General features: G+C 38.1%; 1 protein-coding gene across 15 annotated transcripts in view; it reads left to right on the top strand.

Moving 5' to 3' along the window:
* Positions 1-25,746, top strand: part of GPD2 (glycerol-3-phosphate dehydrogenase 2) — a 179,597-nt gene that overhangs the window by 36,602 nt on the left and 117,249 nt on the right. For 10 of the 15 annotated variants that reach the window (XR_010150104.1, XR_010150106.1, XR_010150103.1 and 7 more), the window contains exons 2-3: positions 4,272-4,381; positions 24,235-24,406. Coding sequence is in view for 9 of the 15 variants with exons in the window: in XM_016949838.3 (XP_016805327.1) it covers positions 4,280-4,381; positions 24,235-24,406 (274 nt within the window). In the remaining 6 variants the exon portion in view is untranslated. Of the gene's footprint in view, positions 1-1,720; positions 1,821-4,271; positions 4,382-24,234; positions 24,407-25,746 lie in introns of those variants that run through there. The other 5 variants (XR_010150101.1, XR_010150102.1, XR_010150105.1 and 2 more) reach the window with 3 other exon arrangements.

The following is a 25,746-nucleotide window of genomic DNA, read 5'->3' on the forward strand; positions in this document are numbered from 1 at the left end:
TTTGATATTTAATCCTACAGATAGATTAATTGCTTGTGGGCAGTTAGTTGATAAACTCACAGATATATTTAGTTGAGCACCATTTGTTTAGGTTTTGCCAACTGAGCTGGTGTTCTCCTTGCAAGAATTAGAGCTAGCTCTGGTCTATGTCAATGCAGCAGCTGGTCCTGAGTAAGCATATATGTGATTTAATTAAAAGGCTATAAAACATGGATTTGAAGCTATGATAAATAAGCTAATTCTATTTTTAAAAATTTTTTCACCTCTGGTTTCCTTGAACATTTATTGCAGAAGTTAGTAAAGATTTGTGTATATTTTTGGTCCCCTTCTTTGCTAGTTTTCTAGTAAAGCTGTTACTTAGAAGGAAATAATCTTTTTTTTTTGTTTGTAATCATTGTGAAAACGTTTCTCCTTACAATGGTAAATGGGTACATGTTGTCCACAGCATTTGGTTTATATAGTTCTAAATTTCATTCTTTCAGCATTAAAACAAAGTTCTTTTTTAAATTTTTTATTTTTTGAGACAGGGTCTTACTCTGTCACCCAGACTGGAGTGCAGTGGTGCAATCTCAGCTCACTGCAGTCTCCGCCTCCCAGGCTCAAGGGATTCTCTTGCCTCAGGCTCCCGAGTAGCTGGGATTACAGGCGCATGCCTCTACTGCCTGGCTAATTTTTGTATTTTTAGTAGAGACAAGGTTTCAGCATGTTGGCCAGGCTGGTCTTGAACTCCTGACCTCAAATGATCTACCCACCTCAGCCTCCCAAAGTGCTGGGATTACAGATGTGAGCCACCGTGCCCGGCCCTAAAACAAAGGTCTTACATTACCTGGCAGAAGATTACTAGTAGATACTTTGCTAGAGACTTCTTCATTGCCTTGGAGATTAACCCAAATGCCAAGGGACTGAACATTTGGGTGATTGTTTGAGAACAGGGCCTTCTTTTGGGAGTGACAACAAAATATGGTATAGCTTTTGGGGAGAAGTTGCCTTTTGAGACCAAAGGCAGGACAGAACCACCAGGGCTCAAGAACATAAACTCAGTCTTGTTTTCTCACTTAGTAGGCAGTGACTTTGGGGAAATCCCCCATTTCCTCTGAGCTACCACTGCCCCTTTTATGAAATTAGATGTTGTGAGGGTGAAATGAGCTGATGTGTGTAAAGAATTAAAAGCACAGTACCTGTTACCTAGTAAATAATAAATGGTGGTGATTATTATTGTAACATTCATAACAATAACAACACTCATAATGATAATCTTAGGAAAGTCAAGTGAAACTGGCTGATTCTTGCCTTTGACTTTGAGTTAACCAGATGACCGTACAGAAGGATTTGATCACAGTAGAAATAATGAGCCCCCAAGCATACATTATTTTTTTAAATTATGGAAAAAGGAAAACTCTTTATTGATTATAGTTGATATTATTGCTAACTCTGCAAGATGACATGATAATGTAGTTTTTTGATAGTATTAGTGGCTCATTGGGAAAATGCATGAAAATATCTTCCTTTGCAAGTTTTGGTCTCTGACAAATCAAATTAAAACAATACTATCAGGTAGGCAGGGAACATAGGGACCCACACATTTGAAAATACTAGCTTCAAACTTAACTGGCTGAATGAACACCTCTGAGAATGAAACATTTTCATTGACTGTGTTGTATATAACTTCCCTGAGTTGGCCATGTTGATGTGTGGTATCCTTTGTGAGGTCAACAATGACATTATCAACAAGACAGAAGCAATGATAAGTCAATCAGTCACAACACTCATATCCTAGGGACCACCACACTGCTATGAGTCAGGCATGTGCATTGTTTAAGGTAAGTAGTAAATAGAACTAGGACTTTATTCTCTGTCTCCAGTTGTCAGAGGAACCCAGTTAGCCTTGAGATAGCATGCTATCTCTTGGCTGCTAGGGCTTACATTGTTGTGTGATAGGCACCCATGTGAATGTTTACAACAGTACCTAGTGAGCTATGACAAATGGGTACCTGCTAAGTTAGGGTTTTTACTATCCCAGCAACCTAGGATATAAGGTTTTGCCTAGGGTTGACTGAATGATGAATGGTGGCCCCTAGCCAGCATACACCAACTTTCCTGCATAATTTGGGAAAGAGAAGATGGTTGATATAGCAAAGGGACAGTAAAGAAGAGACCTCCAGCAGCAGAGTACATATGCTTGTGAAATATTTTCCTAGTAAGAATCAATAAAATTTTTTTTAGAGACAGAGTCTTGTTCTGTCTCCCAGGCTGGAGTGCAGTGGCACAATTGCAGCTCACTGCAAGCTCAAACTCCTGGGCTCTAATCCTGGGAAGAATCTTAATTAAAAAGATAAAGTTTAGAATTTAGGAGTTTGTCAGGAAGAATGAGATCAGAAGAAAAAAATTTTAAAAATGCCACCACATATCAGTATATAATTTATAGTATCCTAAAATGAGTTTTCTATAGAATCATAGTTATCAACTATATTGCAATTCTTTATTTAGGATAGTATGATAATAGATACAGTTTATTCAGTATGGACCCAAATATTTAACCATATCATAATTTATGTTGAGATACTGTTTTTTTAGTATCCTAAGTTAAAACTACCTTCATAATAAATTGTTTTCTTGAGTTGTGAGCTATCAGTAGAATGTAACATGTGTTGTCCAGACAGGCCAGTGCTCCACCCCTACAAGGAAATAGGGTAGTGGCTTCCCTGTTTCCCTGCTTTTGTGAATGTAAAGTCTTAGGCAGGTCAAATTACTCAACTCTAGAATTTTTTTTAGTTGATCACACAGGATTATCTTTTTACATTTAACAGTAAAAGCGGACAAAAGGATTTTTGATGGAATTTTCATTTTTATGCAATCTTCTTAGTTTCTGAAAGAGTTAAAGAATAATTTTTAAGTCCTCATCAAAACTTTAGAAAATTCCATTATCAGTCCAGTAGTGGAAAACAAGTGAGAGGAAAGAAAGTTAAGAGCTAAGACAATGCAGAACTTGAGAAATATTCAGTGGAGCAGAGTGTGGGGTGGCTCATGTTTGTAATCCTAGCACTTTGGGAAGCCAAGGTAGGAGATTGCTTGAGTCCAGTTTGGGCAACATAGCAAGACCTTGTCTCTACAGAAAAAAAAAAAAAAAAGAAGAAAGAAAGAAAAAAAAATAGCCATGCATGGCGGCATGCACTTGGTAGTATCAGCTACTTGGGAGAATCACTTGCCCAGGAGTTTGATTTTATAGTTTGCTATGATTGAGCCACTGCACTCTGGCCTGGGTGACAGAGCCAGACTCGGTCTCTACAAAAAGAGAGAAAGAAAAAAATATAAATACAGAGAGCACAAATATACAGTGAGTGCTTGATCTGGAGGGTTTTCTCTTAAAATTTTGGTGTCATACAACTCTGGCTAGAAGAAAACTTTTTCTGTTAAGTTCCCCTAATGAAAGGAATTACAGCTGGTTAAATTGGTCAGTTTGTGAAAGCCTTAAGGCATAATACCTCTGACTTCTTATCTGTAAAGTATACTCTTTTTTTCTGAGACGGAGTCTAGCTCTGTCACCCAGGTTGGAGTGCAGTGGCATGATCTCGGCTCACTGCAACCTCTGCCTCCTGGGTTCAGGCGATTCTCCTGCCTCAGCCTCCCGAGTAGCTGGGATCACAGGCGTCCACCACCACGGCCTCCCAAAGTGCTGGGATTACAAGTGTGAGCCACCACGCCCAGCCGACTCTTTCAATAATAGAAATATAACACTGCTGGCTTTTGGCTGTAGTGAAAACTTCATTAGAAAGGGAAAAACTTGGGAAGGGAGTCTTACCACAATTTGAATTAAACACTAGCCAAAGAACCTGAAGCAAGCTGGTGTTTATTGTCTTGTTGAGTGACCCAAGACTTCTTTCTGCTGGTTCTCCTTGAGGAGAGGATTAGGTGTTAAACAAATTTGCAAGTATAGCGTGCAGTTTTGTTAAATACCCAATGACATTTCTTTTCACAGTTCTTTTGACTTTATACTGTTTAAATATCCTCAGTTGTCTCTTAATTTGCTTTTCTTTCTTTAATTCCTGTCGAACCAGAAAGTAACTTTTATGTGATCAATTCCCTTGTCTAGAATTTTTTGGCTATTTATTTTGAGTTGCAGTATACACATTGGTTTGTTAGTAGTTTCCTTATTTTATGTTTTCTTTTCTAGTTTAACATGGTTTCATAATCTACACAGTGTCTTATTATTGGGATGGTTATGCGATAACTATCCCAATTAACTTCTTTTTGTTTCTTATTTTTCTTTGTAGGCTAAGAAATGGCATTTCAAAAGGCAGTGAAAGGGACGATTCTTGTTGGAGGAGGTGCTCTTGCAACTGTTTTAGGACTTTCTCAGTTTGCTCATTACAGAAGGAAACAAGTAAGTAACTGTACTTGTGTTGATTACAGTATGCAACTTAAATCTGCTAAAGAGCTGTCTATGGGGAATGTGTGCACTAACGGTTTTGTTTAGAAATTACTTGTGAAGTTTCTCAGTTTGATCTGAAAGATACTAATTTAGAACAGTGCCTTAATGATCCTGGAGAACTGTGTGTATCTCCTTTTTTAAAAAGTGAATTTCTTTTTCAGGAAGCATTATTTAGCCTGTGTTTTGGCTCTTTGGTTTTTAAAAGACTGCTTCATTTATGAGTGCCAGGATTTCTTCATTTAGACTTTCCTTGTCTAATTCATCGAAATGTCTGGATACCTTCTATGTTCCTGCCAAAAGTTTGTCTTATTAGAAGGCAGGCAGCTGAGAAAGGAAATGGAAAAGAAAAGGCCCAACTGAATCCTGGTTTTATTTCTTCAAGGTTTAGTTACTTATGAAGTATTACTTTGTGTTAGGTAAAAATTTAAATGAAGGAAAGCCAGGAAAATGAGATTGGTAAGAAGTTTCCAAATATTATGAAGTGTTCAGTTTCTTTTCTTTTTTTTTCTCTTTACCTTACAACTGTGACTTCCCATAGTTCAAACTGATGCCCGGAAATAATTTTGCTGAATGGCTTTGTTCTTTTCAGGCTTGAAATGCTGGCAACCACCGTAGTAGTTAGTATCAGTCTCTTGTTCCCCCGTCCCATGTCATTAGGACATTTTGTGATACTAGCTGTGTAGTGCATTTCTTTCTCAAAGATGAAGGTGAAGGAATTTGGCAAACAATTTGTAACTGAGTGATTCATTTTTCACATTTTTGTGGCTGCCTTTAAGCCATGGTTTGTCTTATACTTCTTGTTTCTGTTTCTTTGTGCTACAAGGTGGTGGAGCCAGGTGCATTGCTTGCAATCCCATATCCTGAATGAGGATCACTTTAAAAACACATATTATGGCCAGGTTCACTGACTCAAACCTGTAATCCCAGCACTTTGGGAGGCCAGGGCAGGCAGATCCCTTGAGCCCAGAAGTTTGAGACCAGCCTGGACAATATGGTGAAACCCTGTCTCTACAAAAAAAATACAAAAATTAGCCGGGTGTGATGGTGTACACTTGTAGTCCCAGCTACTCTGGAGGCTGAGGTGGGAGGACTGCTTGAGCCTGGAAGGTGGAGGCTGTAGTGAGCTGAGGTCATGCCACTGTACTTCAGCCTGGGTGACAAAGTGAGACCCTGTCTCAATCAATCAATAAAATGCATAAATAAAAACACATATTAGGAAGAATTAGTATGCTGGCCTATCATTAAAAAACCCAACAAGCCAATTTTTATGTGATTCTTGCTAAAGATGGGTGATATCGAAAGTCTTTTGATTAGCAATAGTCTTTTGATTAGTGTTAGTCTTTTTCTGCATTCTGAACTGTGAGGACATCACTCTCAATGCATGTATGTTGCAGTTTTTATTTTTTTAATTGACACATAATCATTATACATATTGATTGGGTTCATAGTGGAGTTTTGATACGTACAATGGTACTATTAATTCACTGACTTGGTATTGAAACTCTTCCTCATCCATTGATGATGCTTGATGTACTATTTCTTTTAAAAGATTGCCTTGGTTCCTTAAAAGCAAGTGTGAAAAGATGTGGCTTCTGCTGAGGCTATTTCAGAAGTGCACTTCTGTTTGGGACATGGGCATTAAGGGATTAGATTACTTCTGCCATCTTTACTGGTGCTATCTGAAATGATACTGAAAAATGCCGATGCCAAAGGTCACGATATCTAATATGATGAGTTGTTGCTAAATTTATATGTGGTTTATATCTTTTAACCACAGTAAGCATGTTCTACTTCAGAGTTTATAGCTTAAATTTGTACCTAGGTAACACTGTTTTATCCCTTTTTTTGGTTTGATTTCTCTCTAATAATTGATCTTAAAGAATAGAATAAACAGAAGAGACTCTGGCCCCAAGAAGTCAAGTTATAGGTGGATTTTATTCAGTAAAATCAAGGCAAAATAAAGACCTATTGATTCCTGGGACATTTTGTCATTTTATCTTTCCTGAGTTAGACATCCTGACCACCCTAATAGCCAAATGAAATGGATAGCAGCAGCTTGAAGTCATTTATAATTTTAACCTGACAAGTTCTGTTGAAAAAGATTACTACAGGCATATGCAATCAATGAGTTGCATAAGAAATCCAACTATGTGCATTTCTTTTCTGGTGATTCCTGTCCCTTTAAGATACTGCCATTAGCATGTATTTGGGGGGTAGCAGGTGCGATGTAGCCATAGGGAGTGGCAAAAAATAATAATAATAATAAAAAATAAAAGCAAGAATGAGAAGAGGAAACAACCTATTCCAGACATTGACATAAAATGACCACAGGCCTCCATTAACTCAGCTGTCCTCTCTCAGAAAATATCTGCCAATCAGAGCCATTCTAGCGGGGGGGAATTTTCCTGACTTCAATAGTCAAAAAAAATCTGCCCTTTGAGATACATTAATTGGCTACACTTTTGTTTGTAGAAGCTGGGGCCTTAAATGTGACTAGGTATGCTCCATTTTTCTGCAGAGTGATGCTTAAAGTATTGGCTTGTTACAGGTATATTTACCTACTGTATTTTTGTATTTTTTCTAGTTTTCTAAGAAGATTCCAACTGATAAACTGCCGTTTATTAAGAATAAGTTAGTTTTGAAACCCCAAGTTCCTGATGTCCTAAAGAGCCACCTATTGACTTTGGTTCTGGCACATTTTTCTGTGTTCTTGCATGCTCTGTCTTCCTGGCCCCTGGCTTGTGCCATTTGGTACTCCCAGGACAAAGCTTCTTCCCTGAAATAAAAGCAGGGGCTATATTCTAAATACAAATGGATTGAATATAAAAGTTGGTACATTGTTAAAACATGTTTGGTGATAGAGGGTAGTACTATGAGTGTTTAGGTGCCAGGTCAGCTCCTGAAAACCTTTGAGTCAATTCTATAGTTAAATTACCTTATATATGTAAAGAAAACAATTGTATGTTCTTTAAAAATTAATTAAACATAAGACAGATTGAAATTGAATAAGATGTGGTTTCACTTACCTTTAATGCAGTTGCCTGAATCAGAGCCATTGTAGGTGGGACAATAGAGGCCTCCATGGAGACTGGTGTTTCTGGGAGCAGTTAGGGGTTAGAGGTGGTAGCAATGATGCTTTTGTCTCGCTCTACTTCATAGTATGGCTTTTCTTCATACAAGCATATTAACAATGCTATTACTTAGGTTTATCAATGATGAATAGTGCCCACTGTTGAGCCAAGTGAACTCTAGAGGTTTATTATTTTTATTTTCTAAGGGAAACAGGTCAGATTTAGAAGAGATAGAGGAATGTGAGGGTTGTTATAGCCTAAGGAGAGGGCAATTATTATTATTATTCTTTTGGAGCTGGGCAGCCTAAATCTTCAATTCCAACCAAGGAAGTTGATGAGGAAAGGAGATGAAGGTTGGCTGACTTCTTTTGCTTGTGTCCACCTGCAGGGAAGGTTTGTGGCCACAGATAACATCCACATTCCAGGCCTTCCTCAGTTAAGCATCTGAGGGCTTTTAGCGTGGTCTTAGAGTGGCTTCCTCTTCATTTTCTTGTCCCCTTTTCTTTATTTTCCACCCATAAGCAGGTGACAGTTTCCACAAAGGGAGCTTGAGTTTTCTTCTCCCCAGACCAGCTGTATGCCAAGGAACAAGGGTCTTAGTACTGCGATATAAGCATTTTACCACTCAAAGAAACCAACCCCACTGGGAATGGAGCAAGCAGACACTCTGTGGTGGTGTGGAGATTTTTTAGATCAAGTTGATTGTGATTCACTATTTAGTATAGGTTGGTTTAATAATACACTTTTAATTGGATGAAACTTGGAGGTCATCTTATCCAGTCTAAGGTCTAGTGAAAGGAAGTAGCACTTCATAGAGGAGTCTCCTTTTTCTAATTCCAGGCTGGTGGGAGAATGGAGTAGATGAAGAGGGAAATTTAAATTAGGAAAAGGGGTCATGGGATACTTTTAGAACAAGTAAACCTTTTTGAGCAACAGCAGTAGAGAGCATTAAAGTCAGGGCTCCATGAGGAGTCCTCAGGAAGATGGGAAGGTTGGGATGGGAGTGGCCAGGATGAAACAAGAATAGAGTGGGAAGGAGTACAGGGATTTCACACAGGGCTACCCTAGTCTTTTTTCTTTTCATTATAGCCCAACGGCACTGTTTAACACTTTTTTTTTAAGTTAACATTTATTTCATACCTTCTAGGTCCTAACTGGAAAAACTGATGTGATGATGTAGGCTTTTCTTTAACCTCAGTGATGTGGTTGATATGACAAAAATCTATTCAGGTCAGAAGAGTGGTCTTTCTCACATAACACATTCTAGGTTTGTTCCTTCCATGACCTGGTCTGAAGGTGTGGTGGCTTTGTGAGCCGAGGTAAAACTTGAGAACCACTGAGAGCTTTCTCAAAGCCCGGATGTGAAAATTTTTTTTCCCTCTGCACCATAAATAGGCAAGGAGTGGGCTTCAGAATATGAAAATCAAGATCTCTCTCTCTCTTTTTTTTTTTTTTCCTGAGATGGAGTTTCACTCTTGTTGCCCAGGCTGGAGTGCCAGGGGCATGATCTCAGCTCATTGCAACCTCTGCCTCCTGGGTTCAAGCGATTCTCCTGCCTCAGCCTCCCAAGTAGCTGGGATTACAAGCACCCTGATTCTAAGAAGATCATTCCTCCCAAGGTCTCTTTTTAATGGGAGGAATTATCTTCTTAGAATCAGGGAAGTAAGAAATTCTCATTGATTGGTGTGCCATTCGTAAGCAACGGAACAAAAAGGCCAAGAGCGTTATCTTTAGAGCAGTCTCTGCAGACTGCCTGCATCTAACACCTAGCTGTACTTTTCTTTTTTGAGGTATGTTTCCTTACCGTTATTTATTTACATATTTATCCCTTTATTTTTGTTTGACATGTCATAATTGTACATATTTATGGAATGCAGAATGATATTTCTGTGCACGTATACAACATGTAACGATCAAATCAGGGTAATTAGCATATCCATTACCTCAAACATTGATCATGTCTTTGTGTTGTGAACATTAAAAATCCTCTCTTCTAGCTTTTTTGAAAATATACACTAAATTATTGTTAACCGTATTCAGCATATAGTGTTACAAAGCCCTAGAACTTATTCCATCTAGCTGTAACTTTGTGTGTATTAACCAACCTCTCCCTGTCTTCCCGCTCCCCTCCCCTTTCCAGCTTTTAATACCAACATTTCTACTCTCTATTTCTATGAGCTCAATTTATTTTAGCTCCTAGATATGAGTCAGAAGATGAAGTATTTATCTTTCTGTGCCTGACTTATTTCACTTAACATAATGTCCTCCAGGCTCATCTGTGTTGTTGCAAATGACAGGATTTCATTCTTTTTCTTTTTTTTTTTTTTTAAATAGAGATGGGGTATTGCCATGTTGCTCAGGCTGGTCTTGAACTCCTGAGCTCAAGTTCACCCACCTCGGCCTCCCAAAGTGCTGGGGATCACAGACATGAGTCATTGTGCCCGGCCTATTTCATTCTTTTTAATAACTGAATAGTATTCCATCATGTATATATATACCACATTTTCTTTATCCAGTCATCTGTTGATGGACATTTAGGTTGATTCCATATCTTGGCTATTGTGAACAGCTAGTTCTGTATCTTTATAGCTGAGTGACTAGAGGTGATTTTCTTAAATTCTCTCAGCCTCATTTTCTCCCTTCTATAAAATAGGGATAACAGTGGTACTTCCTGCACAGGTTTATTAAAAAGCAGTGAAGCCTGGGAGAGTTCCTGGAACATAGGAAGCTTTCAAAAAGTGTTACCTCTTATGAGATTCCCAAGGGATATGAATATAAAGTGCGATTGTAGTCAGCAAGCAAGTTGCTCTTGGCACTAGAGATCTTGCATTCACGGATACTTTGTTAAAACTTTTGGGATTAGTAGCAAATGGTATATCCTTCATTTTAGGTTATAGAAGAATGGCTCAAAGACAGGTGTACCAACACTCTTCTGTTTTCCTTTCTCCTTGCTTCCGGATCTGAGGATGAGCAAAATATCAACACCAATTGTTGAGTTAACCTCTCTAACTGTTATAATAAGTTCCTAGAATTTCCCACTGTTTCTTTCTTTTTTTCTATGTAGGCTTATATGAATTATGGCATACTTGATTTATATAACTGATATGTTGCTAAAAAGTTACAAGAATATAGTTCCTTTGATAAATTAATATCAGTGCCATTTATTGGAATTCTGTGGTGAAACATTCTTTAAAAACAGGCAATATCAGGGAAAAAAGCTCTAACTTTTTTTGGGGGGGATAAATCTGAATTTTCATGTATCATTGTAGCTTGAAATGGAATGCAATTAAACTAATTTCTTCTTTCCCAAAGTCAGTGATGTTCGAGCATGTTGATATTATAATAGGTGTTGATGACAGGATCTTCGTGATTTGCAAAATAGCCTCTCACTTTGTAAGAGACATCAATTCTCTATGCTTGTGAGTGGCTTAGGAAATACTATAGTTCACTCTGTTATATGTGTTAATTAAGGGAATATGAAAAAAAAACCCTGATAACAGTGATGTGTTAGGTGAGTTGAAATACAGGTAAGCCTATACTACCTTTGTTAGTGTCAGCAAAACCCAGGAGGAAAAATATTTATGCTAATGAGAGGCAAAGTGATGCATGGATAATTAAAATCAGCAGGAATTTTGAGAACGTTGTTTTAACTTGTAATTGCAATCTCTCCCTCTCCATACCTTATTTGTAAGAGCTCTAACGAAGTAGTGCTTTTTGATTAGTAGTACCAATGACTCAAAAGTTTTAAAGGCAGTAGCAAAAGATAAGATTGGATAAGAAGCAAAAAACAAAACAACAAAAAAACAAAAATAACAAAAAAGAATGATCAACTCTAGTCAAAATAAGATCTACTTTAGGATTTATTTGAATAGACCCCAAATAAAGCAACATTTAGCTTCCTGAATGTGTCTGTTATGTGAATGTGGCTGGGTTTTGGTGAACCTGTTGTAGCGTGTGTGGATTATAAAAAATTTCAGAATTCCAATTTCTTCATAAAGTAAAGATAATGTAACTTTACTCACAGGCTTTTTTCTCTGCCAAGCACTAAGTCAATACATATAAATCAGTGATCACAGTACCTGGCACATAGCAGGCCTTCAGTATCTGCTTTACTTCTTTCTCTTTCCCTGAGGTAGGATATGAACATTTGAAATAGACCTAGCCTTGTCAGGCATAATAAGAAAGATATAACATCAGAGTTTAAAAAAAATAGCTGAACTTTTGGTTGGCACACTTTTGCTTATATTGATGACTAAACAGATAAACTGGTAGAGGGTAGAGAAACTTGAAGTTCAAATGAGTATTTGTTGAAGAGAAATCAAAATCATAAGCATAGTATCTAAGATATGATGTCAGTTAGGAAACAATTTAATCTTGTGGCATCTGCAGGAAAAAAAAGAAAATAAAGAAGCAATTTAAATTACAAACATTCCACCTTAGCATTGCTTTTCAGCAGTTTCTTTGTTTGAATATAATAATTTGTTTATCTTTTGAACACCCTTAACATTTTTGATCATTTAACCTCAATTAGAAACATTCTTTAGGTTCTTGAACTAAGGAGGATCTGTGGGTTTGAAATTAGTGTAACTCTTCCTGAAGGTTGATGTAGCTGTAACTGAAACTATCACATGACACATTTGCTTGCTTGCTTTTTTTTTTTTTTTTTTTTTTTTTTACCAGATTGCTTTTAACTTTGTAAGTCAATTCAGGCTACTAGACTTTCTTGTTCTCCCACAGTAAACAATATTCTATCTGCAGAGGCATTTTGCACAGGTTTGTAAGCAATCTTTCCACTCCCCTCCCCGACTTTTTTTTTGAGACAGTGTCTCACTCTGTCACCCAGGCTGGAGTGCAGTGGCGGGATCTCGGCTCACTGCAACCTCTGCCTCCCGGGTTCAAGCAATTCTTCTTGCTTCAGCCCCCCAACTAGCTGGGGTTACAGTCGCCCGCCACCACAGCCGGCTAATTTTTGTATTTTTTAGTAGAGATGGGGTTTCGCCATGTTGGCCAGGCTGGTCTTGAACGCCTGACCTAGGGTGATCCGCCCGCCTCGGCCTCCCAAAGAGCTGGGATTACAGGCGTGAGCCCAGTCCCAATCTTTGTCTTTAAAAAAACCTTAGGAAATGCTATAAAAACGAATGTTCCTAAATAGTCTTTGTTTTTTTTCCTGTACCTGTTGATGGCAGAATAATGTTGCTTTTTAAAAATTCTTTCCTTGATGGCCAGGTGAGGTGGCTCATGCCTGTAATCCCAGCACTTTGGGAGGCTGAGGCAGGCGGTTCACCTGAAGTCAGAAGTTTGAGACCAGCTTGGCTAACATGGCAAAGCCCCATCTTTACTAAAAATACAAAAATTAGCCGGGCATGGTGGTGGACGCCTATAATCCCAGCTACTCAGGAGGCTGAGACAGGAGAATTGCTTGAACCTGGGAGGTGGAGGTTGTAGTGAGCTGAGATCGCACCACTGCACTCCAGCCTGGGCAACACAGTGAGACTGCATCTCAAAACAAACAAATAAACAAACAAAAACAAAACCCAGTTCTTTCCTTGAGCATAACTGAAACTCTGTACCCTTTGTTCAACATCTGCTCGCCCACCTTCTGCTTACCACTATTTTACTCTCTGCTTCTATGAGTTCGACTATTTTAACTCTCATGTATAAGTGAGATCATACAGTATTTGTCTTTCAGTGTCTGGCTTATTTCACTTAGCATAATGTCCTCCAGGGCTATCCATGTTGTCAGCAATGTCAGGACTTCCTTCTTCTTTAAGGCTGAATAATATACCATTTTATGTATATACTACATTTCTTTATTCATCCATCTGTTTAGGTTGTTTCCATATCTTGGCTGTTGTGAATACATTCTGCATAGGATATCTAACACTGTAGTTCCCACCTAAATGTTAAAATCAACTAAAATGGCCATTTCTGATGGTGGAAGAAGGAACTCATGGTTGAGTCATAAGCTACCTGTTTGCTTAAAGAGCCATCAGCGTTATGTCAAATGTGAAGGTAGAAATGTCTCTGCACCATGGCTTTCTAGGGCTTGCATTTGATGATCTGTCCTTCTGAGGTGTTGTCTGTATGGATTTATTTCCTAATTTTTATTTTTGTAAATGATGATGCCTCATCCATTCATAGTCCATTCTCTATTGTGTATGGACTGTATGCAATGTAGGCGAGTTGTAAATCTTGGGTTGTAAAACTAAGCACATGTCAAACTTGTGTATTAATTGAAGTAAGCGAATTGGTATAATAACCAATCCTCAAAGCTCAGTGGCTTATCATAATGCATGTTTATTTGTTGCTCACATTATAGTTCAATGTGGATAGGTGGGGAACCTATTTCCTGCAATCACCCAGGAACCTATGTCTCTTTATTCTAGTGGGTCTGCCATGCTATAGGGGTCTCACCCTACTGGATCATTTCTACTCCACTATATGGGAGTGTTCTCTGGAAGAAGAGAAAAAGTTTTGTTAAGCATTTAGCCATTACATATGTGTCTTGAATTTAGTTTCTAATCTGGTGGACAAATGAGCTATATTTCTTTCGATGAGAATTTTATTGTTAGGGTTATGCCAAAGACTGTATCATTCATTTGCCTCTCTTATTTAGAACTCTGCATGGATTCCTGGAAGAACTGTTTTTCTCTTAGAAATATAACTAAATTTGTGGGAATGTGTCTGATATCTAAAGCTTGATGAGGATTCTGAATAATCTGTATTTTAGATAAGGCCAGTTGAAACTATTCTTAACTACTCTATATGGTTAACTGTTTTTTCAGAGACATGTTTCATCAAAGCACTAAAATTATGCAGACAGAGCTGGAAATGTTCTCTGAAGAGCATCCTATCATCTTCCTTATAATTTTGGTTTTTATTTAACACTTAGCCCCCAAAGTGGGGCCATGGCAATATCTTTGAGTTATAACTCACATCAGGCCTTCGAGGAGTTTGTGATGCTATTTTGTTGCTGGCATACAAAATCAGTGAGGTTAACTGTACTTCTATAGGTCACTCAGTGAGTCAACGACTGAGCTATGATTAACGTTGACAGCTGGTGAGCTGCTAGGCTGTTGCTAACTGAGCAACATTGACATTCATTTTGATTTGACTTTGCATTTCATTTTCAACTATCTATTCATTTTAAGGCCTCTTTAAAAACTTTTTAGGGATGTTGTAGACGGAGGAAACTTTCTATAAATGCTTTGGGGAGAGTCCTTTAGCTTCCCTCTCCCCATTCCCCATCTTTCAGCTTAATAGTTAAATTATGTTTATGCTAGGAAAGCATCTTCTAGGTAGTTTTAGAAATAGATGATTTAAATAGAAGTTAAGCGATTCCAATTTTGCTTTATTTGTTTTGTAATTTGTGATTTCAACAAAGAATTTCTGTAAACTAATTGTACGATAGTGAGTACCGACTAGAAAAATCATATTTATATTTGATGAAATAATTCACAGAGAAATGATGAGTATGCATTATAAATTTGGCCAAAATGTATTTTTGAACATAGGTTAAAGTGTAGCTGAAGGCCATCTAGATTATAAAGCTTGGAACCGGCTGGTTGGCTCAGTTGGGCATCATTTTATTCACCTGAGAGGGATGGGGAAAGAGTGAGCCCTCTTTCACTTCTGGATCTACTTCCAGATGCTTTAGGGAGATTATTAAGAAAAAGTGCTGGCTGGGTGCATTGGCTCATGCCTGTAATCCCAGCACTTTAGGATGCCAAGGCAGGCAGATCACCTGAGGTCAGGAGCTTGAGGCCAGCTTGACCAACGTGGCAAAACCCCACCTCTACTAAAAATACAAAAATTAGCCAGGTGTGGTGGGGCGGGGGGCGCCTGTAATCCCAGCTACTGGGGAGGCTAAGGCAGGAGAATCGCACAAACCCGGGAGATGGAAGTTGTGCCTTGGAGCTAAGGTCGTGCCACTGCACTCCAGCCTGGGCAACACACTGAGACTCTGTCTCAAATTAAAAAAAAAAAAAGTGCTATTTCATAGAATTCTGTGTGACAGCTTAACTGCCCAATGTGGTTGGCTTTAGGCGAGGCAGATGCCCTAGGACTTCTGATCTCACTAACTGCCATCAACAGTTCTGCACTGCTGATGCCAGAAAGGCAGGCAGATCTAGAGGCCCAAGTGACCTATACATGTAGGCAAAGATGACCTAACAGAGCTGAGGACATGAGATTTGGAGTCAAACCTGGGATCAAATTTTGATTCTTTGAATTACTTGCTCAAGGGATAACTAAAGATTTCCTCACTGGTCAAAAGATTCCTCTTTTCTATGGAAAGTGTGAGTGACACCTAAGGAGCTAATGTTAGGGGTGTGAGCTGGCAGCTTCTAGGCAACTAATGGTTCTATTTCTTCTTCCTTCTCTATCTACCCGAACCTCAGACTTACTCTCCAGGTCCTCTGACTTTCAGTGAGCCATCAGAGTTGAAAAGCAAGCATATATTCTGTTTTAAAAATATTTGAAAACCTATCTCCCAAATCTCAGCTCATATAGTCAATTACGTTGTTAACTTATTTGAAGTACATATATTCAGACAGAGCCAAGGGGTTTTCCTCAATTTTTAGCTATAAAAAGTTTGATAATTTAAGTGTTTGGATATTTTCTAATTGCTATTAAAAGAACTTCTGTGTGATTTCTCAAAGGAATCACAGTCACTTAAAATCTGGACAGTACCTTCAAGGGGAACTAGACCTTCATTCTCAGCTACCCCAGAAGGATGGGCTCCTTTTTTTTCCTTTTGTGTGGACCCCAGTGGAGATGACAGTGTAACCATTGGCAACTCTATCTACAGAGTGATCATGAATCCCTCACCGAATATGTTTACACTGAGAAATGTTGCTTACTCTCATGTAAGTGCAAGAAAAAAAAATGTCAGTTTTTAGAATCACAAAGTGATTCAGGAAGTGAATAAAGGCCATTAAAACATCTTAAGATTCACTGTGAGGAGATGCTTGTTGGATTTTCCTTTTAGGAATATATAAATATGGTTAGTCTTTTTTAGTGACAAAAAGCAGGAAGCAGTTTCCCTTAAATCTTACGATTCCATCGATCGACTCATATATTATGGGAGAGAGTGACGGTTGCAGTCTGAGGTGATTTGCATGAGACCCTACTTTATACTCCAATTATTACTGTACATGATTACAGGACAACCTGGTTGTTAATTGCCTGTGGTCTTTAAATATGCACTTCTTTCAGAAATAGACACTAATTATTAGATCTTGTTTTTGGTCTCACCCGAAGTTGTAAATGTCTAGGATTTTTTTTTTTTTAATTTGCAAGTCTAATGATATACAGACATAGTAAAACTGATCTCATTCTGAATCCTGTTCAGGGTGAACGTTCTCTGGGATGTAAACTATCAAAGACTGTGAACTTGGCTTTCAGTTCTTTGTAGGTGTTCATGTGAGTCTCTTGACAAAACCTGTATGTTTGCTATCAGAATGCTGAAGGAATTTTATCTTTCTAAAATATAGATGAAAATTGGTAAACAAGTTGAAAAAAATCTACTTCTCCCATAATTAAATATAATAGAAATAACATCAAAGTATTATTACGTATTAGATATTCTCCCAATTCCACCAAGATAAAAATTTTGTGTTTGGGAGCTGTGGTTGGAATTATGCTAGGGAAAAGGCAGTTTGTTTTGTGTGTTGGGCTCTCCAATGGCTGAATTAGGGAATTGATCCTGAATTTGATAGAGCTGGAGTTGTTCCTGTCTTTAAGCCAAGGTTGGTGAACTCATGTGTCTACAGGGGATAGAGTGATGAGGTACAAGTGTGAAGCCAGTGAGCAGGAATCCTGGACTAACAAGAGTGCACAAGCCTTGCCTAAGGATGGCAGCTGCTACTCAGTTTTAGCAGATTTATCTCAGATAGAAATTCTGATTTAGATGTGAAATATAGCAATTTAAAAATATTGGATGTATGATTTGGTTTTTAAGAAAGTAGTGTGCTAAGCAGAGAAAACATTCTAGTGCGACTTCTAGTTTTAACACATGCTCTTCCCACTTCCTTTCCTGGTTTTTGTCACCCAGCTAATGCCTATTACTTTTTCTCTACTTGATTTAGCTACATGTTCCAAGAAGCCTTCTTGGGTCTGTATAAGAGGTGCCTCCTGTGGCTCTTGTAGCCTCTTTTCTATGCCTATATCCACTTTTAAACAATGTTATAATTGCTTCTTTATCTTTTTGTTTTGTTCCCTGGGCTATAGAATCCTTGAAGGCCTCCACAAAATACGGATTGGATGAATAAGTTTGATGAATAAATGATGGTGGACCCAGGGTTTCCTCAGGACATAGAGTTTTTTCCTTCCTTCTTCCTTCCTTCCTTCCTTCCTTCCTTCCTCCCTCCCTCCCTCCCTCCCTTCCCTCCTCTCCCCTCCCCTCCCCTTCCTTCCTCCCTTCCCCTTCCCTCCTTCCTCCCCTCCCCTTCCCTCTTTCCTGTTTCTTCCCCTCCCCTCCCTTCCTCTTCCCTCCCTTCCTTCCTTCCTTCCCTTCCCCTCCCCTCCTTTCTTCACTACCCTCCTTCCTTCTCTCCCCTCCCCTCCTTTCTTCCCTCCCACTACCCCCTCTCCCTGATGCAGGGTTTTGGTCTCCCAGTTAATATAGGGCCTATGGCCATTCCAAGGCTTCTCCTAGAACCTCCAGATCAATCCTTCAATAAAATCTGTATCCCAAATTCCTGTGTAATCAAACTGCCTTAGAAAGGAGGGTGAACAAAGGGAGGGCAGGTCTAGGAAGATTTGGAACCCAAAGCCCTCTTGTCTTAAAGTGTGTTGTTACCTGTTTTATTCTTGCTGCTTTTCTCCTTTTTATTTCCCCTCAATCAACATATTCTAGGAAAGGTAGAGTGCAGATGTGTTTTTATGACTCAAAACCATATGAAGCCAAAATGAGTCTTTTTCCTGTCATAATTATAAGTAGGGCCTTAGGCTGTGTTTACTGCCTCTAAAATAAACGTGGTACTTAGCTTCTCAGTTGCAACACTTCCCAGCTTTTATGAAAAAAAAAAACAAAAATAAAATGTTATTTTAAAAAGTAGTGTCAGAAAGTAAATAAATTACCCTTAATAGTGCTGTATGTTTTAAAAAAATATTTTGGAGGGACTGTTCAGTAAAACCTTCAAAACAAAACTACACCAAACAAACTACTTTCTAGATTTGGCAGCTGGTCATATCTCACTCTATTATAACTAGTCAGTCTACTTTTTAAATTTTTTTCTCAAATTATGTGTGGTGTCAGAGTGGTATAGTAGTGTAACACCTAGTCTCTGTTGCCAGGCTAAGTTCAGTTTTCAGCTCTACCATGAACCTGCTGTGTACTTAGGGACCAATTGCTTAACTTCTGTATGTCTCAGATAGTTCTGTAAAATGAAGATCTTAGTAGTACCTAACTCATATAGTTATTGTGAGGATTAAATGAGTAGAAAAAAAGCAAAACCCTTAAAATAATGTCTGGCACATAAATGCTCTTTACATAATTCACTTATTTTTTTAAGTCAAGTGTATTGAGGTATAATTTGTAGTATAAAGTGCAGTAAAATTTACCCTTTATAATTTACAATTCTATGAGTTTTGATAAGTTTATAAAATTTACCCTTTATAATTTACAATTCTATGAGTTTTGATACAGTTATGTAATGAGCACTGTGATCAAGATGTAGAACATTCCTATCAGCCTCACCATTCTTTCATGCCCTTTGTAGTCAGTCCTTGTACCCCCATTCCCAGACCCTGGCAACCACTGATCTGTTTTCAGATTCTGTGCTTTGCTTGTACAGAACATGATATAAACAGAAGCACTGGAATCATGTAGTATGTAGACTTCTGAATCTGGCTTCTTAGGCTTAGTACAGGGATTAGTAGACTTTTCTGTAAAGAGGCAGAGAGTAAATGTTTAAGGCTTGCAGTCCATATAGTCTCTGATGCAACTATTCAGCTCTGCTATTATAGTCATGGACAACACATAAATGATTGGATGTGGCTATCTTCCAGTGAAACTTTGTTTACAACAACAGAGAGCAGCCAGATTTGGGCTGAAGACCATCATTTGCTGACCCCTGATTTAGAATATTGCATTTGAGGTTCATTCGTGTTGCTGTGTGTAGCAGTAGCTTGTTCTCTTTTATTTCCATTTATTATTCCATTGCATACACAGTTTGTTTAGTCATTCACCAGGTAAAGGATGTTTTAGTTTTTTTTTCCAGTTGAGGACGATTATGAATAAAGCCATTGTAAATTTTTGCCTACAGACTTCTGTATGAACACAGATTTTCATTTCTTTTGGGTAACTATCCAGGAGAGGAATTGCTTGGTTGTGTAGTGTGTGTTTACCTTTATAAGACACTCCTGGCCAGGCACGGTGGCTCATACCTGTAATCCCAGCACTTTGGGAGCCCAAGGCTGGTGGATCACGAGGGCAGGAGTTCAAGACCAGCCTGGCCAAGATAGTGAAACCTGTCGCTACTAAAACTATAAAAATTAGCCAGGCGTGGTGGCAGGCACCTATAATCCCAGCTACTCAGGAGGCTGAGGCAGGAGAATCGCTTGAACCCGGGTGGCAGAGGTTAGAGTGAGCCGAGATTGTGCCACTGCACTCCAGCCTGAGTGACAGAGTGAGACTCCATCTAAAAAAAAAAAAAAAAAAAAAAAAAAAGACACTCCCAAACTGTTTTCCAAAATAGCTGTATAATTTTGCATTTCTATAAGCAGTGTAAGAGAGTTTCAATTGTGTTGCATCCTCACCAGCACTTGGTATTGCCCTCCCTACCTTTTTTTTTTTTTTTTTTTTTTTTTTTTTTTTTTTTTTTTGAGACAGAATATCCTCTGTCACCTAGGCTAGAGTGCAGTGGTGTGATCTCGGCTCACTGCAGCCTCCTTCTCCTGGATTCAAGAGATTCTCCTATCTCAGCCTCCTGAGTAGCTGGAACTATAGGCATGTGCCACCATGCCTGGCTAATTTTTGTATTTTTAGTAGAGATGGGTTTTGCCACATTGGCCAGGCTGATCTTGAACTCCTGACCTCAGGTGATCCTCCTGCTTTGGCCTCCCAAAGTGCTAGGAGTGAGCCACTGCACCTGGCCTTTTTTTTTTCTTTCTTTTTTTTAAATTTTAGCCATTGTAAAAGACCATGAAGATTCTTGGAAACCTGAGTAAAGCTATATTCAGTTGGAAGCTCTTGAAGGGTTTTATACATGGAAATGACATTATTTGGGTTTTTAAATGATCACTCCAGTTGTAATATAGAAAATGATATGGAAGGAGGCTGGGTAAATGTGTGAAGGCCTTTGGGAGAATATCATGTTAGTATAGGGGAGAGGGAAGATACCTTGATTTGAGAGGTAGCAGTGGAGATGAAGTGACTAGATATGGAAATGTTTTAGAAGATGGAATTGATAAACTCAGTGATTGAGCAGATATAGGACTTAAGAGACGGGGAGCTCTCAAGGTTGTTTCCATATTTCTGGCACCAGCAACTACATTTATAATGACACCCTTACTGAGATGAGGAACATTGACAGAGAAAAAGGTTTGAGAAGATAAAGTAATTGGGTCAATTTTGAGATATATGTAAGACATCCAAATGGAGGTCTCAAGTAGGCAGTGTGAGATCTGGGTTCCTGAATGGTGGAACAAAATTAGAAATTATTGTGGTATAAAGGATATTTGATGATATGGGGTACATAAGATTTTCTCTCTCTCTCTTACTGTCTGTTGAGTTTAGTGATTTGAGGAGAGTGAATTGGATAGACCTAAGAGGAAATTTGGTGTTTGATTTTGGGCAGTAGAGTGACATACAAAGGAAGCTAAGAGAGAGTGGTTCAAAGAGGCTGGAGAGAGAGAGAGTTGTCCCCCAGATGCCCAGGTGAGTGAACAATCATTTGTGCATTTATTGGATTTGGTGGCATAGTTGGCATTTAGTCAGTTTTGTGGTTGTTGGTAGTGGTTGGATGTATGTGAAAATTCAAATTAGAGTGAGTGTGAGGAGTAAGGAGTGAGGCAGTAGAAAAAAAACAAGATTTACAGGTCTATCAGGAATTTTTAGGATAGTTGTTAGAGATATATGTAAGAGGTGTTTATTATCATTGAGACTGAGATAGGTTAGAGCTTGGTGATGAGAAGGACAAGGGAGGGAGTGAATATAGGAGAAACTGTTGTTAATGGAATGAGATCCTCACACACTAGTGATGCCTTTCAGATCCAGCAAACTTGATGAAGGGAAAACTCAGTCAAGATTAATGTTCACAGTTAGAGTAGAATAGAGGACTTTTAGTATTACCAAGTTCTAATGAACTATATCATAATATGGTCTTTAAACTTATTTCTCAAGTATTTCTCGAAAACTTACCAAGCAGAAAATGTCAGCAATCTTTCTGATGTGTGAAAATGCTCTGGCGGTTTAGTCACTTGTCAGTCTCATGTCCAAGTCCTACCCATCTGTCCTGGCGCAATTGAAACCCTCAAATGAAAGACTCTCCCTCCCTCATCTGAATGGCCATAGCCTGGTGTTTTTTTCCCTCTAGGGTGGCATTTATTCTTTCTATGTACTTGTTATATATGTGTGTGTGTGTGTGTGTGTGTGTGTGTGTGTGTGTGTGTGTGTGTGTATATATATATATATATATATATACATATTATTTTTTTTCCTCATTAGATGGAGGGCAAAGACCATAATTGAAATATGTTATGTTCTCTGTAATACCTACTGGTTACATTTATTTAGTTAACAAACTAAATGTATATAAAGGTAAAAAATAGGCACATGGTTATTAGCAGATAATTAAAAGAAGCTATATGAAAAATAAGATTTTTGTGGTTTGGTGTCAGAATTTGTAGCCTGATAATAAGTTTTTGTTTTCATGAAATTTAGTAAAACATGTTTTGAAAGTTCCTAATTATATGTGACTAAAAGATCAAATTATTTAACAGAGTGATAACAGCAACAACTCTGGTGGTTACTTTGTCATTTACCAGTGACTTTCAGATTATTATTCCATTCAGACTGAGGATAATCCAAAGATACAAGGAGAAATCACAGGGGTTTTTGTCACCATTTTACAAGGGAAGAAACCAGAGATAATGAGTCAACAGTTACATTGCTGGTAACCAGGTGCTAAATCCCAGGCTGGGATCTTCTGATTCTAATCTGGGTTTCTTTCAGTTTACCCAATGGCTTCTAGATTTACTTTCATAGAAATCCAATTGGCCTGATAATAATTAAATGCAACTGCAGGGGGTAAGTGGGTTTCCTTTATTTGAATGAATTTAAAAAATCACTTATTTTGGGTGATTAGGATAATCTCTTGGTAACACCTGAGATTACCTCCTCTTGCACATGCTTTGGCCTGTTGGCCTAGAGCTTCAAATGGGGCTCCTGCAGCAGAATGGGAAAAACACCACCATCATGGATTGCAATGATGCTGTGATTTGAAGAAAAGAAAATGGAAGTCACATATCTGTGGAATACTAATAGAGCAATGCTGGCCAGTACTGTTTGCTATAGTGAACAAACCTAGTATTAGCATTTTGGGAAAAAACCAGACACCATTTTCCTGGGTTTTTGACTCTGCCTTCTGGCAACTACTTATTTTTAAAGTCCAGGATCATTTTTTATTTAGGATGAAAAGCTACATTCTTTAAGAAACTAGAAATATGGAAGGTCATTACTTTTTAGGAGGACTATGTCAAGGCCTTTAATTATATTATTGTTGAAGTTTCATAAAAACTGTAATAATGGGCTGGGTGCAGTGGCTCATGCCTGTAATCTCAGCACTTTGGAAGGCCGAGGCAGATGGATTGCTTGATTGATTCTAGGAGTTTGAGACCACGCTGGGCAACATGGTGAAACCCCATCTCTGCAAAAAATATGAAAATCAGCTAGGCTTGGTGGTGCACACCTGTAGTCCCAGCTACTCTGTAGGCTGAGGTGGCAGAATCACCTCAACCTGGGGAGGCTGAGGTTGCAGTAAGCTGTGATAGTGCCACTGCACCCCAGGCTGGGCAACAGAATGAAGCCCCATATCAAAAAAGTCCAACAAACTGTAATGGTATATTTATATTACTTTCAATATATAAAATCTATGGTTTTATATTAAAATATTTAGTATGGAAGTCTTTGACTAAATTTTTCTGAAAAATATAATTCTCATTAAACATAGCTCATTATTTGGTACCTTCTGTTAAATAAATTCTTTTTAATTGTACTGACTTTAACTTACGTACCCCCAAACTCTAGAATATAGTTTTGTCAGGAGAACTGAGGAATGAAGAATGTATACTTCTGAGAAAGTGTGGAAAGACATGAAGTCCTTTTTCCTCCTCCTTCACCACTTTAATATGTTATCTGAATGAATTGCTAGTACTGGGTAAAAAAATCTCCATATGTTCCCTTATAAATTGCCTTAGATAAGGTATTTGGGAATTGCTATACAGTGTTGTGAATAATTGAACTTGGCTGTATATGAAGCAGTTGAGACATCGAATCTGAAACCAGGTGTCCTATGGCTAAATAGTTGTGATTCATGAAAAGAAATACACCGAGAAATGTAAGGATTGTTTTCCCCCAAGGCAGTTGGTCCTATAACTCTATGTGGACTGTGGACTCTCTTTAGCTCTTATATTCCTTATTTCTATTAGAAATTTCCTTTTAGTATATTGTAAAATTTGTTAAATTGACATTCCAAATGGACAACTGAAAGTGATCTGCTTTTATATCAGATGAACCTGGCCTATGTTAAAGCAGCAGACTGCATTTCAGAACCAGTTAACAGGGAGCCTCCTTCCAGAGAAGCTCAGCTACTGACTTTGCAAAATACATCTGAATTTGATATCCTTGTTATTGGAGGAGGAGCAACAGGAAGTGGCTGTGCGCTAGATGCTGTCACCAGAGGTAAGTCTTTTTTTTTTTTTTTAATTTTAAGTTCTGGGGTACATGTGCAGGATGTACAGGTTTGTTACATAGGTAAGTGTGTGCCATGGTGGTTTGCTGCACCTATCAACCCATCACCTAGGTACAAGCTCAGCATGCATTAGCTATTTATCCTGATGCTCTCCCTCCCCCTGCCCCACCCCAAAGGCCCCAGTGTGTGTTGTTCCCCTCCATGTGTCCATGTGTTCCCATTGTTCAGCTCAGAGGTAAGTCTTGATGTGGATAACACTTCGTCCTTTCTCCCAGTAAATACACAATATGCAGTCTATAGTAGTGAGGACACATTTCTCTCTTGTTTACAGATTTTCCATCCTTAATGAAGCACCTTCACAGTTTTTGAAATATAGGCACTGCACAACTTTAAAATGAAATATAACTCATTTCACTTCAATGAATTTATTTAAAAAGAAAACTTTATATTTTATGAGTTTATATTTTATGAGTTTATTAATTTGTTCTGGTTTTTTTTAAAGCACATGTTTTTATTTATATAAAATAAAAACATTTTTATATCACTTCAAATCACATATCAGTCAATGGTAGAAAAATTTATTAAACTGAAGTAATTTATTAAAATAATTATCTTTGTTCATGTATCTCTTAAAATCATCTCTTCCAGTGAAATATGGACTGCAGTTTGCGAAACTTTAGTTCATGCGAATAAATAATGGAAAATATCGCTAATCTATAGTTCTGTCTCAGTCATTCTGTCTATTAGTGGAAAGGCATGATGAAAATGGAAACGAGACATGTAATGAAAGAAATTTTAGTATAGAACACCAATGCTCTTGGATATGTTGTATTTAATAAAATACTATGTTTGTTTTGCCTTTGGGTATTAGCATGGAATTTGGAGTCAGGGAAATCTGGGTACTTATCCTGGCTTAACTTCTTTAACAGATGTGTATGTGTTGGGGGACAGGGGGCAAAGCACTTAATTTGTCTAAGGTTCCTTGTCTTCCAAATGAGGAAAAAATACCTTCTCTGAATGATTGTTGTGAGAGTTACATGTTAATCAGGAAGAGACTTAGAACGGTGCTTGTCACACAAAGTAGCAGCTCAGTAAATTATAGATAGTATTGTAGCTGCTATTACTAACATGAATGTAAAAGACTTTCAGAACCAATTGTCTTGGAGAAGGACTCCACTGTGGTATCCTCAGATGTCTCGAATTGGGTAGGATACTGCTGCAAGGAATTTTGACTGTGCATTATTTTGGTTGCTATATAAAGTTCAATATTTATTATATTTTAACACTGAATGGGAATGATTTATTAGATGGAATAATTCTTCTCAGATCA

Source organism: Pan troglodytes, chromosome 13, assembly GCF_028858775.2.
Source record: "Pan troglodytes isolate AG18354 chromosome 13, NHGRI_mPanTro3-v2.0_pri, whole genome shotgun sequence".
NCBI lineage: Eukaryota > Metazoa > Chordata > Mammalia > Primates > Hominidae > Pan > Pan troglodytes.